This window comes from Cavia porcellus, unplaced genomic scaffold (genome assembly GCF_034190915.1).
Source record: "Cavia porcellus strain 051 isolate PalLab524CR breed Dunkin Hartley unplaced genomic scaffold, mCavPor4.1 scaffold_11, whole genome shotgun sequence".
Lineage (NCBI taxonomy): Eukaryota > Metazoa > Chordata > Mammalia > Rodentia > Caviidae > Cavia > Cavia porcellus.
The window spans coordinates 6658745-6676160 of NW_026947494.1; the positions used below are offsets into that span (position 1 = coordinate 6658745).

The 17416-nt window shown below is 44.6% G+C and overlaps 1 protein-coding gene across 3 annotated transcripts in view; it reads right to left on the minus strand.

Annotated features, from left to right (window-relative positions):
• Sema5a (semaphorin 5A) overlaps nt 1–17416 on the minus strand; it is a 455270-nt gene that overhangs the window by 115930 nt on the left and 321924 nt on the right. For all 3 annotated transcript variants that reach the window (XM_003466703.5, XM_063257960.1, XM_063257961.1), the window contains one exon: nt 13736–13940. In XM_003466703.5, the coding sequence (XP_003466751.1) occupies nt 13736–13940 (205 nt within the window). The remainder of the gene's footprint in view (nt 1–13735; nt 13941–17416) is intronic.

Sequence of the window (17416 nt, forward strand, 5' to 3'; positions counted from 1 at the left end):
TGTCACTGCCATCAGGGACCACATACAAGTCACCAAGGGAAGGTGGACGTGCTTAAAATTGAAACAGGAGACATTTCAGACTAAGGCACGCAACATCCCACAGATAGTTCAGTTGCTATGATTAGATGGGGTTCCACTTTGCACCAAAGAATAGAGTCTCAGAAACTTTACTCCTCTGGAGACCGCTGGTACCGCGGCCTACAAAGCACCCTAAATCACTGCAGAAAGAGTTACAGTGCAGGCAGCTGCCCTTTCAAGGTGTGAGGGCTGAAAACACTGCAGTGTTATGAAAAGAGAATGAGCGTTTTGTTTTGGTTTTTTTGAGTGAAGATTCAATTTGTTAACACATCGTAACCCAATCAAATTATTCCAGATTTTCTGGTGTCATGAAGAATTTTGCAATCTGATTTAACAGTGTAGAAACTGGCAGACGAGTTGATAGTAATTTTGTGAGCTCCTTGAACGTCTACTAGCAGGCAAAAATATGGTGCAGTTCTAAACTGCTGTACCTTCTTCTCACAAAGGAATGACCGGACCTTCTCTGGATCAGGAATGTTCACACAGCTTCACATGAAATCTAATAGTGGATCAGCTCTTTTGGGGAGGGGGGTTCCTAATTGCCTTCAGTGATCCTGGAAAATACTGATGAATCAGAGGCAGCATGTCCTGGAGGAAAGACAATCACCTCACCACCGTTTCAGTGAGGGGTTCTCCCAACAGCCCCTGCTCATGACTCCACTGAGCAAACACACCTTGGCCACAAGACACAGACAGGAGTGGACGAGAGATGGAGAAAGCTGGAGGGGTGCAAACAGAGACGGCAGTGGCTGCTAGGTTTTTAATGCCAGTACGCAGGAATTCCATGTGTTCACTCCAGTTTAGCTACTGATGGAATTAGACGTTAATTTTCCCCTTGTTCTTTTCTTTTTCATTGTAGACATTTGTTCATGGAAGTCTGGACAACAGTGTCTCTTACCTCAAGTCCTTTGTCAAACAGCACAATGACTTATGTAGCCTAGACCAGGGGACTATTCCTTTATTCAAATATGATCACAGCCCTAATAATTGCAGTAGTAGTCATCTGTCCCCAAGGAAAGCATTTTACAGTTAACTTCAAGCTCTGGAAGCGGAAATGCACACTTGGGGGATATTGTGGAGCTGGTGTCTGTATGGCTGGACATCTAAGAGACTGACCGTCCAGCAGACAGCCAGACTGTCCTTCAGGAGATGGGAAAGGGGGAGACAAGACACCTAGTGAAGGCTCAGCAGAAATGCAGACCGTTGCATTAACTGTGTTACTTGGAGTCTCCAAAGAACTTCTCACCACCAAAAGAACCCATTCCAAATTAAACAGAATGAGGACATGAGGAGAGCAATAAAGACCTTCCTTCCCACTGTGTGGGAAGGTTCCAGCAGCAACAAAAAATAATCACCTAAGTAAACCCGGAGTAGCCAGAGCAGCAGAGATTGGGAACGATCCTCTTGAGGAGCAGGCTTTAAACCCTCCCTGTTCAAGCAAGCACATGGCCATAGAGAATCTGGAAAATCTGGACAGTTATAGGCTGTTAATGTCACTCTGAAAGCTCATTACCTACAGAACTGAGTTCCGGGTCAGTTTATAGTCAAGGAAGGCCTAGAACTAGGAAACATAAAGCTAAGATGATTCATTTACAGTGCTCCTCTAATCACAGATGGCACTGTGGAAAACAGTGAAAACTGACCAAGCTCACCTGAGGATCCTACTGGGTGGGCTGTGCTCCCGACATCCTCACCTGAGCATCTGCGGGGCCTCACTCAGGGGGAACTGTGCTTGTACTGCTCGTATGATATATTTCCTGATATTAGTTCTTTGCCTGTGCCATTATTAACAACTGACAGATCTGTCTTTGCTCTAAGTCACTGTCTTACTTATTTTCTTATTGCTGAGACAAAATACCTGATACTCAAAGTTAAAGAAAGAAAGACTTATTTCGGCTCACAGTGTGTGAAGATTTTAGTTCGTCGTTAGCTGGTTCCAAGGCTGGCTCAGGAGAGGAGCATGGTGGGGGAGAAACAGTCCATTGCAGAGCAAGCAGGCAACAGCAAGCAACGACAAATGAGCTTCCTTCCCTTTTACCCCATCCAGGCTGCAAACTCTTTGGTTGGTGTCAGCCACACCCACAGCGAGGTTTCTGTCTTTAGGAAATCCATTAAGTTACATCCAGAAGTGTAACAATTCCCATAAGTGGACTGATTTAGTACCACAACCTTAATACCAGTATCAAACACCTAGATCCACATCCTAGATCCAGCCAGCTATGAGAGGGCATCCAGATATAAACCATAACAGTCACAGTGAGTTCCAACAGCGTTTCTATGGAGAAAGGGTCCTAAAGGTCCACTGAGACTCATCTTCAGTTTGCTGTCTCTGGGCATCCTGGGCACTGGGATTTCTTCTGGAATCAGACTTGAGCCTTCAGTTAGGTGGCCCATAGGTAACAACAGATTGTTTTGATACCCAGCCAAAGTATGCTCTTAGAATTACGGAGCAGAAGAACAATGGATCAGGCCTCCAGTGGGCCACAAATCTAAAGTTATCAGCCAGGAGATGGGCTGTGTTCAGTTTCTAAGCACTTAGTTTTTAAATAATAATCAATATAATTTTAGTTCCACCTCGGGTATCCATATGAAATTTAAATTTACATAAGAGTAAATCAAGTTAAACTGAAACTTGCAGGTGACTTCATTCAAAAGCACAAACTATCTCATGGTGAGACATTTATTCTATTAAATACATTTCTTCTAACAACTGAGTTGAAAAATGCTCATTACGGGAAAGAAGGGAAAAGAAAACAAAGTGCCCAGAAACTTTATTCAAGTTTAAACACTGGTAAAATCTCCTGGGTTGAATTATTGTTTAAAAAAATTGAGAAGAATCTCTATTGAAAACAGGAAATACTTTCAGTTATACTGAGTTTTCACAACTAGATCTGACCAGTTACCCCCAAAGTGGAAACAAAGTGTGTAAAATCTCCTTCCATACCAGCATTTTGCAGGGAAAGGTAGAGCTAACAAGCGCTGGCAGTAACCTTAGGATTGGCTCCCCCAAGACACGGTCTGGATGAAGACGGAGATGATTAGTGGGAGGTCTTTATCCCCTCTCACTGGCTTCTCAAGAGCAACCTGAGGAATATTTTCCTAATAGCACTTGCAAATTCCTCACCAAGTTAATAGTCATTTGGGTCTCTCCATCACCGAGTTATCCAAAACACAAACACCTGCTCAGATTTCTTAAGCCCATGACTACACTATGGACTTCAGTCCCTGGGCTCTACCTTTGACCTGGTGTAGAAGTTTCCCATCTAGGGGTTTTAATGATCCTCCACAGAACTACAGATTTAGACTTAGCAAAATGAGAAAACCTGGGGCACTGGATGAAACCACCTTAGAGCTGTGACATTATCATCTTGCACAAAACAGTAACACGCTAACCAGAATATCACATTAGCTAGAAGACAGCATGTCTGGGAGCAGAAATCCACTGTGCCAAAGCTCTACCCACGGTCATTACGCCTAAAGGAGTTAGGTGGGTAACAAATTAGTTTCAGGCGGAATCTGTATGAAAAGAGGGAAGGAGAAACAAACACTCTGCATTTTGTTGCTGTTATTGTTGTTCAAAGATTGTGATCTTTATTATCTGGCACAAGTTTCCATCAGTATTGACCATGTGAAGCATGAAAGAGGGAGAATGCCTGTCTTCTGTGTGTCTGACCTAAAGAAGAAAGGCAAAGAGAGAGAAGGAAAGGAGGAAAGAGAGGGAGAGGAAGGGAAGCAGACAGACGGGGACTCACAACGGGGGAGGAAACAGCAAAGTCACTACTCCAAGGGGGCAGGTGACGGCAATCCCATTCTGCATAGAACTACTAATTCATAGCTTTTAATTTCATGTTATTTTTTGGTTAGGAAACTAGGCTTAAGCTATGAACATTATTCAGAAAACAAGTTTTTAAAGCAAAAACACATTAATACACGAGAACTAACATTCCTACGCTTAATTTAAAAAAAAAACCATTTAGCCGTTTGTATATCATTTTAAGAGGTTGGCACACACACTACACTGTTTCAACAGAAGTCTTTTCACAATCATGGGGCCTGACATGCACTAATACTAAAGAACTAATTTTGTTCATTGAGTTCAGGGTACCAAGCAGTGCTGGGGCCAGAAGAAAGCCAGGGTCCTCTTTAACTGTCGCTGCAAGGCCAGATACAAAGCAGAAACGTCAGCACATGTCCATAAATGCCCTTGAACTGCTATTTAAAAAAAGTATCACTTCATGGGGCTGCAGCAGGGGTTCGTGCTCCCACAGTTGGGCTGCTGCAAGGCTGAGACGAGGGTGTCCACAGAGCCACATTCCCGAAGCTCTGGGGAACGTCCTTTCGTGTCTCATCCTAGCTGCACCTGTGGCCATCCCGGGCTGGCGTTCTGTGGCTTGGACCCGCTCCCCTGGCCGCTGCCTGTGCCACCACCTGGCCTTCGTCTGCGAGCATCTCTCCTTATCTCATACGGGATCCCCACAGACTGGGTAGAGGGTAGAGACCTACTCTACCCTCAAGCACAACCCCATTCTGTTCCCTGTCGCTGCCAGGCTGCTGAGTCCCCCGGGGCAAGGGGTTGTTCATGCAGACTGACCTCTACCCCCCAGGTTTCCTCAGTCTGACCTCCACCGCCTCCTGGTTCCCATGACTTCCATGTGTAATGGTCCTGCCTGCCTCTTACACACATACCCACACACAGACACACACACAGCTCAAATACTGAACCCTCACCGCCCTGCTCTCTCTTCCTGCTTTATTCTCCCTTCCTAATAATTATCGCCACTGTGTGCTTTGTGACTGGCCTCTCCCTCTAGACTTTAGTGTAAGTCTCTTGAATACAAAGAGCCCTTCCTGTCTGTTTGGATGCTCACACAAACACTCTGCTTGCTCCCTTCTAGGAAAAACCTTTTGGGCAAATATCGATTGACGAAACCAACAATCCCTGGAGTCTTTCTGGGTTGTACCTATTTCTCTTATCTCCAAAAATACGCCTAAATACCTCCAAAACATGCTGGGGTCTAATGTAGAGCAGTCCTCCAGCTGATGGGCACTTCCTTTATTACACCCCAAAAAGACTTTGCATGATTTTCCATTGCTCTTTCAGCCTTGAAACTATTACTAGACAGATACTATGCAGTGCATGCATCTTCAGTTTGCAAGCAAGAAGAGGACTCTGGGCTCTCCCGGCGCTAGCTTTGACCTTCCTGGGAGTCATCATCATGGCACCACTGCCTGTCTGCCGACCCAGCCTGCCAGGCCCAGCTTCCTGGATGCCACTGATGACTGAAATCACATTGAAAACACGTTAGTTGTCGTTATTCAATTCAGGCCAATACCATCAGCATGTCTATTCCGTTTTATATGATCTGCTAATACTGACATAAAACACGAGTGAGAGAACAAAGAAAAATATAACCTGAGTTTTATTCTATTTTACCTATTTACCTATTCTAGGGTAACTTGCTGTTACCCTAATTCATTCTCCAGGAGTTACAGCCAGTAATCCTTAGAAAAATGTAATATTTCATGTTATGTGCTCTTTCAACATTCTGATGATGATGATGATGATGATGATGATGATGAGGAGGAGGAGGAGGAGGATGCCTGGAACAAAATCCAAGCTTGTTAACATAAGGGATCTGTCCTCTCCTTATGTGGAGCAGTGCCTTCCTACAAAGCTGAGTGAATTCCAGCCACTGCCGGATCCCCCAGGGTGCCTGCTTTAAAAACAGCATGAAGCAAGGGTGGAGAGCCCAGGTACTGCTGCAGGTGCAGGCTGAGGCCGGGCAGGAAGGAGTGGGGGAGAATGCAATGTGATTTCTCAGCCTGGAGCTGCTCCTCTAGGACAAGCCACAAAGCGGTACCTAAGAAGCTCAGATACATGCAGAGCATGTCTGCAGCATCCACTGGAAGGAAGGGAGAAGCGGGGTGCCAGTTGGTTCTTTCCTGGGTCCGCCTCTCACAGGCAGAAACTCATCTTGCTGGAAGTTATTCTGTCCCCTACAATTCCATGTCTCAGCTCTTTAGCACCTGCCTGGGAAACCAGATCCCACACTCAGTAGTGCAGTCTCTCAGTCAAGCCCAGACATAACAGGAGGGGACAGAGCTCCCTGGAAATAGCTGTTTAGCAGAGGAGACTCATGGTCCTGCCCAGGTGACAACTAAGGCAGCACAAATGGCTGAGGATCTGGGATAGAGCAAAGTCCAGAGATGGAGGAGGCCCCCAGGACATGTGCCATGAGCTGCCCTTCTCTGTGCTTCTGCACATGGGAAGTTCATCACGCATCAAGCTCTTGTTCAGTATCTCCTCCTAACACGATTCCTCCTCATCTCCTAACACAGTACCAACACTCCTCCTCACTGGACATTAAAACAAACTCTCAGCTCACCTCCCACCGCCTTATGTGACTTCTTTTATCCTGAGGTTTTGTCCTAATGGTCTTCTTCTGCTAGCAGGCAAGGTTTTCTGTTTACAAAGTAAGAATCGCTAGCACTGTAACAGTGGAATTTTCTATTTACCTTTATATTTGAAGGAAAATGTGGCCTACAATAAAACTCGAGGTCATGCTTAATTTTCCTCTGCTTTAAAAATACATTGATTTACTTGGAATCTGGTATTCCATGTGGCTCTGCATCCTCCCCCCTCCCCTTTTAAATTCTTCTCTGAATTTGCTAGGCTCAATTTAACCACTAATTAGCTTTACTCAATTTTTGTTAAAAAGATGCATGGTACTCTATCGGCTTCAGATTTTCATGTTGGAGGATGTCTTCTTGTTTTATTTATTTATCGCTGGGTGAGTGGAGCATTCTTGAATGACATTTGCTGTTCCTAGAACTTTGTGACCATGGGCTAGACACCTGCAGAAAATTGTAAGACCACTAGACTTTCTCCACTCGTAGGTATTTTCCCCCAAAATGTTCACAGAATTCCTTCTTTATGTCTGGAATTTGAAAATTCTGCATGGCTACAGCTGATGTGCACTTATTATAACATAATATTGCTGAAAGATGGGATGCAATGACATCTGTGGACACTTCATTTCTGGGATATTTTCCGTAATTATTTTTGGAGGCATAGTTTGTCACTTCCCTTTGTAAGGGTCTCTGGTTCAAAGCTACCAACTATTCTGAGGTTGCCTTAATTTTGTTGCCTTCATATCTAGAATAATTTGTGCTAGTACATTTGTCACTTCGACCATTACAAACTCTTATTCTGTTAACCTTTAGCATTGCTTCTGTGCTCGTGAAGCTTCTAACTGAATGATCACCTTTGCAAGGTCTGATCTTCTACGTATTCATTTATCTCTGTGAACTTCCTTTTCATCTCATCGTACATCTTTTGTCATTTCAACTTTGAGTACTTATTTTATTCATGATCTCCCTCTGTCTCTCTCTCTCTGTCTCCTTCTCTCTCTGTCTCTGTCAGTGAATTTGTGGCAGAAGTACTTTGGCTTCTTCTGTGAAGTACTGTATTCTATCTATTTTTCTAGGGATGGACCACCATTAGGCTTCTTATGTTAACCTTCAATACTGTTGACTAATAAAATAAACTAACCTCTCCAATGGCTGTTACAGGTGTTATCCCATCTGCATTTACTTAACCAAAAGTGACGTGGGAGACCATATGCTCATCGCCATGCCCGGATCTCCAACCTGCTCTCCTGGTCACTTAGGAAGCACCTGGCTTGCTGCTCACTGGCGATTTGTGCAGCCCTTGTGCTCTCTCAGCTGCACAGGTGTCAATCCCTGGGAGGGGACAGCAAGGGACATCATCCCTTGAGGACTCCAGGCTGAAACCTCGATGCCAGGTCTCCTATCTAAGACATGAACCTCCCAGCTTTCCTCAAAGTGACCCCAGTGGAATAAAATATAAATAAAAGGACATATAAACATTGGTTCTATGAACCCAGAATGTTAAAATCTGTCATCCTTGTTATAAGCCATCTAACTCTTTGCTGGTTTTTAATTAAAAAAGATCTGCATTTTGGATAATCTTTCTCATATTCTGTTTTTCCATTTCAATTCACTGAACATTAAAAAATGGCAAATGTGTAAGATTACCAAAATAATGTCTATTAAAACTAACTTTTATTCTGCATTGAATTTGGAAAGGAAGATATTTCCTTCAAAACACATTAAGCGATGATGTAAAGATTAAATGAAAACATCCAGAAGACAGTGGAACCATGAAGTGGGTAACGTAATTGTGCTTCTAAAGCTAAAATTGTCAATCTTGCTAAAGATGCATCCTGCAGCATGGAAATCTAGCTTGTGCAAGAGCTTCCTCTGCAATCTGAGTCCCTGCTAAGTCCCTGTAATCTAGAGTGGGACTCTCCTCAGGACTCTGTTTCCATTTTTATTTCCTGCAGGAAGGAACAGCTCACTCACTTCAGACCGCTCCTCCCTCTGACTTTCACAAACTCACTGGTGAGAGAGGGATTCTGCAAAAACAGTTCTACATAATCTTCCTCCAGGCAACCAAGTTAGAAAGAGTCTAGGCAGTCAGACAGGGTGGGGCCCTGGAAGGAGCCAGTGCAGAAGATAAGATACCTTGCAGATATAGGGGAGACAGGCATCTCTGCTGTGGGCCAGGCCTCAAGACGAAAGATAAAACAAGTATACTCACACACTAAGGACTGATATTCTAAATAGTTTTCTATTGGGTCACCATCCCAACCTCCTGCAGGAAGAGTCACTGCTCCCTATGTATGCCCACTTGATACTTGACTGGCTCCTCATTTGTCGCCAATTTAGTCAATTTTGTCTGAGCAATTTATCTTACTGGTTGACCATAGTTCTCTCCCACCACATGCCCATCCTGCGAGTTTGCATGTTTTCTCCACCTTAGACCCACCTCACTTTGTGGTTTTGCTCTATAAAAGTAACTAGGAAAAGACAGTCTGTGCTAAGATTCACTCAGGACTCCTGTCTCTCTCTCTCTCACACAGAAGCTTTTATCTCTCAATAAATATATTTTGCTCTTAACTTCTATTGCTCATAAAATTCACCCTTGGATTTTAGAGAACACGAATTCGTATGGGACATACAGTAGATTTGGAGTTTTGTTCCCCTCCATCAGTATGAGGAAGTGGCGCCCTTTGCAGGTGACAGGGTCTAGTGGTTGATTGATTGTGTCAACTTGAGACAGTTAGAAGCTAACTAAATGGGTTTAGCAATTCTACACCCAAGGATGTAGAAGAAGACTCACCCTAGGGTGAGTTATCACCTCGAGGTATAAAAGGAGAGAAGGAAGGACAAATCTACGCCATTCTTGAGAGAAGCTCCAGTCTTCGCCTTTGGTTTGGACCTCGCCTCCTGGCTTCCAGTACAGACTCTTCAGCTTCCCAGCGTAGACTCTTCAGCTTTTCATCACAGAGCCTTCGGCCTTCTGTCACGGACCCATCAGCCTGCTGGTGTGGACTTGCACAAGACACTAGCGTGAACTCCAGATCTTGGATTGAATGCTTCGGCCTCCAGAGCACAGACACCCTCTGCATGCTTCCTCATCGGACTCTGTGACTGACTATCATAAGCCAATCTTGTTGTTTCTGTATATTCTGGGTTATATCTGTTCTCTCTAGTAAAACCCTGACCAATACACAGGGTCATGAGGTTGAAAGCTTTCATAACACAACCAGTGCTTTTACAAGAAGAGACTCAAAAATTTTTTCAATTAAATGAAATTCTAGATGTTGATTCTTTGAAGCACTTCCCATGCATTTTGGGTTTTGTTCATCAACTTTCTTCCTGGCCCTATGTCTTTGAGGTTTATACATACTTCACCTTCCAGGAGATCCAGTGTTTCTGTTTTAATATTTAGATCTTTGATCCATTTAGTGCATGGTGCTAGACATAGGTCTAGTTTTAGTCTTTGGCATGCAGAGAGTCATTTTTTACATCACTATTTATTAAATAGGCTATCTTTCTTCCAGTGGACATGTTTGGGTCCTTTGTCAAAGATATTAGGTGTCTGAGTTTGTGTGGAGTTGTCTCTGTATCTTCAAATCTGTTCCACAGATCCTTCGATTTGTTTTATTGCCAGTACCATGCTGATTTTATCACAGCAGCTTTATACTATAATTTCAAGTCAGGGATTGTGATGCCCCCTGCCTTGCCTTTGTTGTCCTGGATTGCCTTTGCTATTCTGGGTCTCTTCTGTTTCTGAATGAATCTTAAATATGTTTTCTTTAGATCTGTGAGGGAAGTCAATATTTTCATTGGGACTATGTTACATCTGAATAACACTTTTGGAAATATGGCCATTTTCAAAGTTTTTGCACATCAAAGGAAATGACCAACAGCGATAAAAGAAAACACAACGATTAGGAAAAAATTTTAGTCAACTGTCCCTCACACAAAGAACTTTCATTTAGAATACAGAAAGAATGGGAAAAAGTAGGCCCCCAAAATTCAAAGACTGAATCCAAAAATGGGCAGCTGAGATGAATACACACTTCTCAGATGAGGAAATACAAATGGCAAATAAACACATGAAAAAATGTTCAACATCATTGGTCACTCAATAAATGCAAATTAAAACACCACTGAAGTTCCATCTCACTTCAGAAATAATGGCTACTATCAAGGAATCAATCAATAACAAATGATAGAAGGGCTGCTAGGAGAAAGGAACCCTTCTCCACTGTTGTTGGGAGTGCAAACTGGTGCAACCACTGTGGAAATCAGTGTGGAGATTCTTTTAAAAGCGCTAGGATTGGAGCTCCTATTTAACCCAGCTATTCCCTTTCTGGTTATCTTCCCAGAAGAACTGAAAACATCGTACCACAGTGATATATGTGTGCCCATGTTTATAGCAGCACAATTTGTAATAGCCAGATCTTTAAAACAACCTAAATGTCCATTAACCATGGAATGAATAAAAAAGATGTGGTATCTTTATACATTGGAGTACCACTCAGCTACAAAGAAAGATAAGGCTTTTAGAGGTAAAGGGATGCAACTAGAGACCATACTCGTAATGAAATAAATCAGACTTACAAGTGTGAACATCATATTGTCTTCCTAGCATAAGAAACTGAACGAGAAAGTAAGATCCAAAACCTACAATAGATATTGTGAAAGGTGAAGAGACTGTTCATAAGAAAAGAACAACTGGAATGGGGGAAAGAAGAAAAGAAGGAAGGGAAAACAAAAGAAAAAAAAATATATATATATATACAATAGCTAAAATACTACTCATTTCTTTTAATTCATTGAAAGGAATGGTTTGTGTTTATATTGATTGATCAGTTTTGCATGCCTGCATCTTGTGATCTGAGCAGCTACTTTGAAGATAACAATACACAACTTGTTAACCATTGTTAACTTTCTTTTATCTTAATATGAAATTCTGTATCATCGTTTTTATTGTTTTTTTCCTCCTTAAAAGAACACGAGAAGGAAGAGGAGGAGGAGTAGGAAAAGAAGGAGGAGGAGGAGGAGGAGGAGAGGAAGAGGAGAAGGCTCAAGACTAAACTCCTGCGCGCCCCTGTGAAGATGCAGGTCAGCAACGCCTCAGAGCCCATACAAGGCCTTCAGCAGCTCTCACCGGGGACCTCAGCCACCACAACAGCAAAGACTCAGTGTCTGTCACTGAAGCCACCTGCTCAGTGGTATTCAGTTAGCAGCAGTGGGAAGTGACGAAGGAACTTATCGAAGTCAGAGCAGGACAGCTTCACTAGAGATTCCCAGAGCTCACAGTGGGTCACCCTGGGCATGAGAGAAGCAAACACCACCCTCCCCGGCCCTAGGCAGGGAGGGTGCTCAAATAATACATCCTGGGGTGTAAGTAACAGTATTTCACAAGCATTGTGAGCCGCAGTGCTTATCAAATTCTGAATAACTACCAGACCCCTTGAGATGGCCAAGCAGTAGCGTGTGCAAGGTGTGCTACATCTTGGGGGCGTACACAGCCCAAACAACAGTGGAGAAGGGTTCCTTTCTCCTAGCAGCCCTTCCATCATTTGTTATTGGTTGATTCCTTGATAGTAGCCATTATTTCTGAAGTGAGATGGAACTTCAGTGGTGTTTTAAAAGCCTGAAGCAGGGCCTCAGGCTGCTCTGCTGACCCAGCCAGGCCTGGCCATCACCTCAGCTCTCCATCTGGGTGACTGACGAGGACTGCAGCTCCCCCCAATTCTGTGTGGCATTAACCTGGACGTGTATGATGAACCTACAAATGGCAATGGTCCAGCTCATTCATTCTCTGAACCTGATGCATCTCAGACAGCCCGTGAGATATTAAGGGTGAAAATGACAGAAAAGAGTCACCAGCCCTGTCTGTAACGTAGCCTGGTTAGCAGGACAGCGCACTGGTAACAAGCAATGTCCCTTCTTGACCCCCGACCCCTCTAGTACCTGGTCAGTCTGCTCTTTTCATTGTGTGGCCTCTGCGAAGAGCGGTTCCCAGCTGCTGCTGCATCTCAGTCTCTCCGATGCTCCTCCCCTCCTCCCTGCCCCTCCTACAGGTGGGATGTAAGGGACAACTGTGGCCTCCATCTGCCTACCCAGTGATCACATCTGTCCTCATCTCCCTTGGCACTCGGTAGCACTGTCCAGGGCTGGCCAGACTCTGAACTGGCAGCCTTTGCTGTGTCTCTCACAGATGCAAGGCTGGCTCCTCTTCCTCAGGCAGCACTCAGCCGAAGGGCTGTCTGCTGGCCACAGCAGACCTGAGCAGCCAAACACCGCACCCTCCTCAGCACTGCCTCACCCCTGCGGTACAGCCACCGCTTTACTGCTAATGCATTCTACTTCCTGGCTGGCTTGTCACCTCCCTGCCCCCTTGGAGTACCAGCTCAGGAGAGCAGGCCGGTACCAGGCTGTCCAGCACTGTACACGATGCTTCCAATGGACTCAACACATGGTAAAAGTTAAATAAATCTTAGTGGCTCTATGAATAAACATATACCAACTGATTACTATATCAGTAGAACTTGAGCAGAGTTATCAAGGAAAGATAGGTGATTCACGACTGCATGAAAGGTCACTGTGTGTTTCAGAAACTGCCAGTTGTACAGAAGAGCGAGGGGGAACAGGTCCCGCTGTGAGGCTGGCTGCCTGGGCATGGGAGGTAGAGCAGAGCACAGGCCTGTGGATAGACTGAACCCTGAGCTGGCTGTGTACGCCCCCAAGATGTAGCACATCTTGCACACGCTACTGCTTGGCCATCTCAAGGGGTCTGGTAGTTATTCAGAATTTGATAAGCACTGCGGCTCACAATGCTTGTGAAATACTGTTACTTACACCCCAGGATGTATTATTTGAATGCTTTCATATGCCATTATGTGAATAGTTTGCTATGAGCACTTTTTTCAAAACACCCTGCGATCCAAGAGTATCTCACCAGGCAATCCCCTCTGACGCTGTGTTCCACTGTCTTCAACTATGCAAAACAAGTTAGTCTTATTAAGAAAAGACTTATTTTATGAATAGCAGAAGTGCAACAGTCAAGAAAGGAGGCATTCTTTTCCAATTGAAATCGTGACTAACGCTTCACAAAAACTGAATGAAGATTTCTGAAAATGACAAGAAGAAAGCACGGCGGGTTTTGCCGGCTGGTTGGAGTCAGGCCCAAAGCTCAAGACAGAAAGCCACGGTTAGCGTTTCAACACAAACGGAGAAGTTGGCAGCACACGCTGGGAGGAGGCAGAGGCCCTACCTGTGGCCAGGTACATGATGTGGACCAGCATGTCTCTGCCCTGCACCACGTCCACCACCACGTGGGAGAAGCGGCTGTTGTCCTCCAGGAAGGCGGGCGCCGTGGTGACCGGCTGCACCACCTCATGCATCAGGATGAACTTCTGGGCGTCCTGCAGGTTCCGCTCGGTCAGGTTCACGTACAGGCCCTGGTCCACGGTGCCGCACTGCAAGGGAAGACAAGTGTATTATGGGAAGTGGCCACTGCCACTCTCATCTCCCGTGGCCCCCTAGCTGGAGGGCCACTTGGAAAATGAACAAGCTCCAGTGCACAGCTGATGCTGTGGGAAGGTTTGGTTCTTCACCTCCCTGGAAATCCTCGTCCTTAGCATCCTTCCCATGACAGATGTGAAATCGTCCTGTTTGGGGAATATCTCAGCTCCACCATGAGTGAACTATCAAAAGTTTCCAAATACAAAATGAAAGTCAGGGCTGATTACGGTTTGAGCAGCAGATGTGTGGAAACTCCCTATCACGGTATGGGTGCACGTACCACTGTATCTGTCCACTGAATCGTACAGCCACGTGGAAAATGCTATAGGTTTACTGGTTTTCCCATGAAAGCGGTGGGTACCAGCAAATGTGGATTGCATGTCAGCCACATTTCCATCATTAGCACACAACACACACAATTTAAACTTTTGTTTCACGGGTTAGTCCCTGGTCAGCTGGCTTCAAGGCAGGGCAGCATGGCAGAGGGGCCCAGTGTAGGAGAGTGGCTCGCAGCACAGCGGCCAGGAAGCAGTGAGAGGAAGGAGGACAGATATGTGCTTCCAGGTCCCACCGCGGGGTCCTTCCTTCAAGCCACCCTCTCTCCTGACAGTACACTGAGCTACTGAGCTCGGGAACCCACTGACTGTATGGCACACCATGATTCAATCACTTTCCAGAACTCCAGCCTCTGAGGCAGGAGAGCCTGGAGGGCATTCTAGACCTAACCATAACAGATCCCTTGGCATGAGAATTATGTTTTAATCTGTAAACAATATGACATGATTCACAATACTATAAAAATGCTATATTATGCTCGCTCATTTAATACTTGTGTTCCATGATAAAGGAAATTTTATAGTCTTGGAATCTGAGAGATGATACAGTGAATCTGCAATAGGAAATGGAGATGGGTAGATAAAGAAAGCAAAGAGGGGAGAAAGGAGAAAAGGATGAAAAGGAAGAAAGGAAAAACAAAAGAGAAGGAAGGAAGACACAGCCTGCAGATAAAGGAATTATGAAACTAAATTTGAGACAGGCAGGGAAAACATCATGCTGGAAATTTTTGATAATTAAATTCTGAACCATGTGGGCAGAAGGCTAGCAGGTGTTACTATGATGGTTTCTGGCGAGAACAAGGTAAAAATAGGTGTACAAAAGGAAGCAGCACATTGCTGGAACCACGCACAGAATCAGGAATCAGCAAGGTTTCTCAGCTCTTCTCTAAATGTTAAATCCTGATGCAAACAGTGCCTGGTCCTCAGCAGAACTTCACCTAAGTAAGTTTGATAGAAATGAATTGGGGACCCATGCCACCCACAAATACCATTTAGAACATGTCATTTCTAATACCGGGTTTTATTAGAGGTTAGAGGCACAACAGTGTATGGTGGAAATTGCTTTTTTGAGGTAGATGATATTTTTGTAGCATTTGATAAAATGTCCTATAAGCCATAAGCCAATAGGCCAATTGCAGAATTGGAGAAACTTAAAGCTAAATGGATTCCATTCACTTAGTTCAATGCTCAATTTAGTATCATCTTCTTGGACGGGGACTTGGGCACCGCATGTAGGGACTCCGGGGGTCAGGTGAGGGCTCAGGGCTATAAACCATGGGCTCCATAGCTTCCGGTGCTTCCCAACTCCTGCCATATGGATCAGCAAAAGTCTCATCTCTCAAGCAACCAGGAAAATCCTGACTGTGCACCCCAGGGCTGATGTGAGAGCAACCGAGATCCTCAGGGGAAAGCATGTTTAAAGTCCAATACGTGCCCAACAGGACAGTGTGTTTGGCACCTGGAAGCCATTCGGCCAGTGGCAAATAATAAGTGCTTGCATCCTGAAGCAGCACAGTGATCCATGGTCCATGGAGCTGTGGTGACCAGAGGAAAATGAGCAAATAAATAAAGCGACAGAGAATCAACTGCGAATACCACATAAGCAGCTCCATTTGTGAGATGGGGAAAGGCTGCTCCGGAAGATTTCATATCACTGCAGTACTTAATAATAACACCCGGAACACCTGCCTGCCAGCAGCTGTTTTAACAAATGACAAATAGCTCCCCTGGGTGTGGTCCTCATGCAAAGGAGCTGTGGTTCTGAAGCTGTCCTTGTTTTTGTGGTGTCCCTTCCCCCAGACTGATGAGACCACTGGGGAGAGGTGGCAGCTAGCTGTCATCAAACTGGGTGAGGTTTACATACAGACATTGTTCTCTATGCACGCTGCTAAAAGCAAACAAACTAACTAACAAAAAACCCAACTAAAACCCAGGAGCGTCGTAAGTGCGATGCTTGCCCTCATGTGGTGTGCGGCCCACCGTGGCCGCCACAAGGAAGGAGGTTGGTAATTCTGTACACTCTGAAAGAACGCAATGAACAATCAAATTTTGCCTACTAACTTGATTAAAAGACAAAGGAACATCCAGCCTTGTGCCTGCACAGCAGCGCTGGGTGGCCAAGCACACAGTCACCCCACCTGGTCTTAACAGTGCACCATCTCCAGCTCCCTTGGGAGCATCTGGCTACTGACACCAGCTGGGTAGCCAGGGCCGCTAAGGGTGCAGCCAGGCTCTGCCTGCACAGGTTTAACTGGCCACTTTCAGGCATCAGCTTGGAAGACTGGAGCTGCCGCTTTGGGGGGGGAGGCATCTTCTGAATCATGACTGATGAAGTAACACCTAGCTCTGGTTGTTACTGCTTTCAGTCAAAGCTTCTCTGTTAAACTCTGCAATATTATGTACTTTCTATTAACCCTTCTGCTTTCTGAATCTGTTTGCTAAATAATGAGCCATCTTTGCTACATGAATGCTGTGTAAAACTTCAGTATCAGCAGGAAAGATAAGAACAAAAGCATCTAACATTTCTCACTGTTGGTTACTGCAAACATCAGGCTTTCAGATCTGCCCCTGGAGGATCCATAGCACAAAGTAAATTTCTGCTCTATGCCAGCCTTGAAAGTTCATAAATGTCAGGCTGGTGCAACAATCAAACATGGTCAATAAAAAGAAAACACAGGTCTGTACTAGAATTTGCACAAAGAATCATCATAGTCTGTAACTTTAGTTCACTGCGAATTTGGGACTTTAACCAGCTGAAGGAGGTAAGGTGAGCTAAGCACAGCTCTTTCTTTTCGGGATGTTTCATCCATTATGCAGTGTACACCTGCTCCCGTCTCAGCAGTGTGAGCTAGCCCTTCAGTGTGACACTGGCGTTGTAAAACCAGAGACTTAAGAAATGAGAGGATTTGCTGTGTGCTATGAATGTATCCAAGTGCACGGGATAAAAATTACTCTGTGCCTGGGGGGGAAAGAATTATAGTCTGTTAAGTCACTCTTTCATGGTGAAGACTTTTGCAATAGAAATACTATATAATGAATGTACACTATAAATATAATTAGCATTTTTGTAGTTTTTCGACCTTCAAATTTTTCAA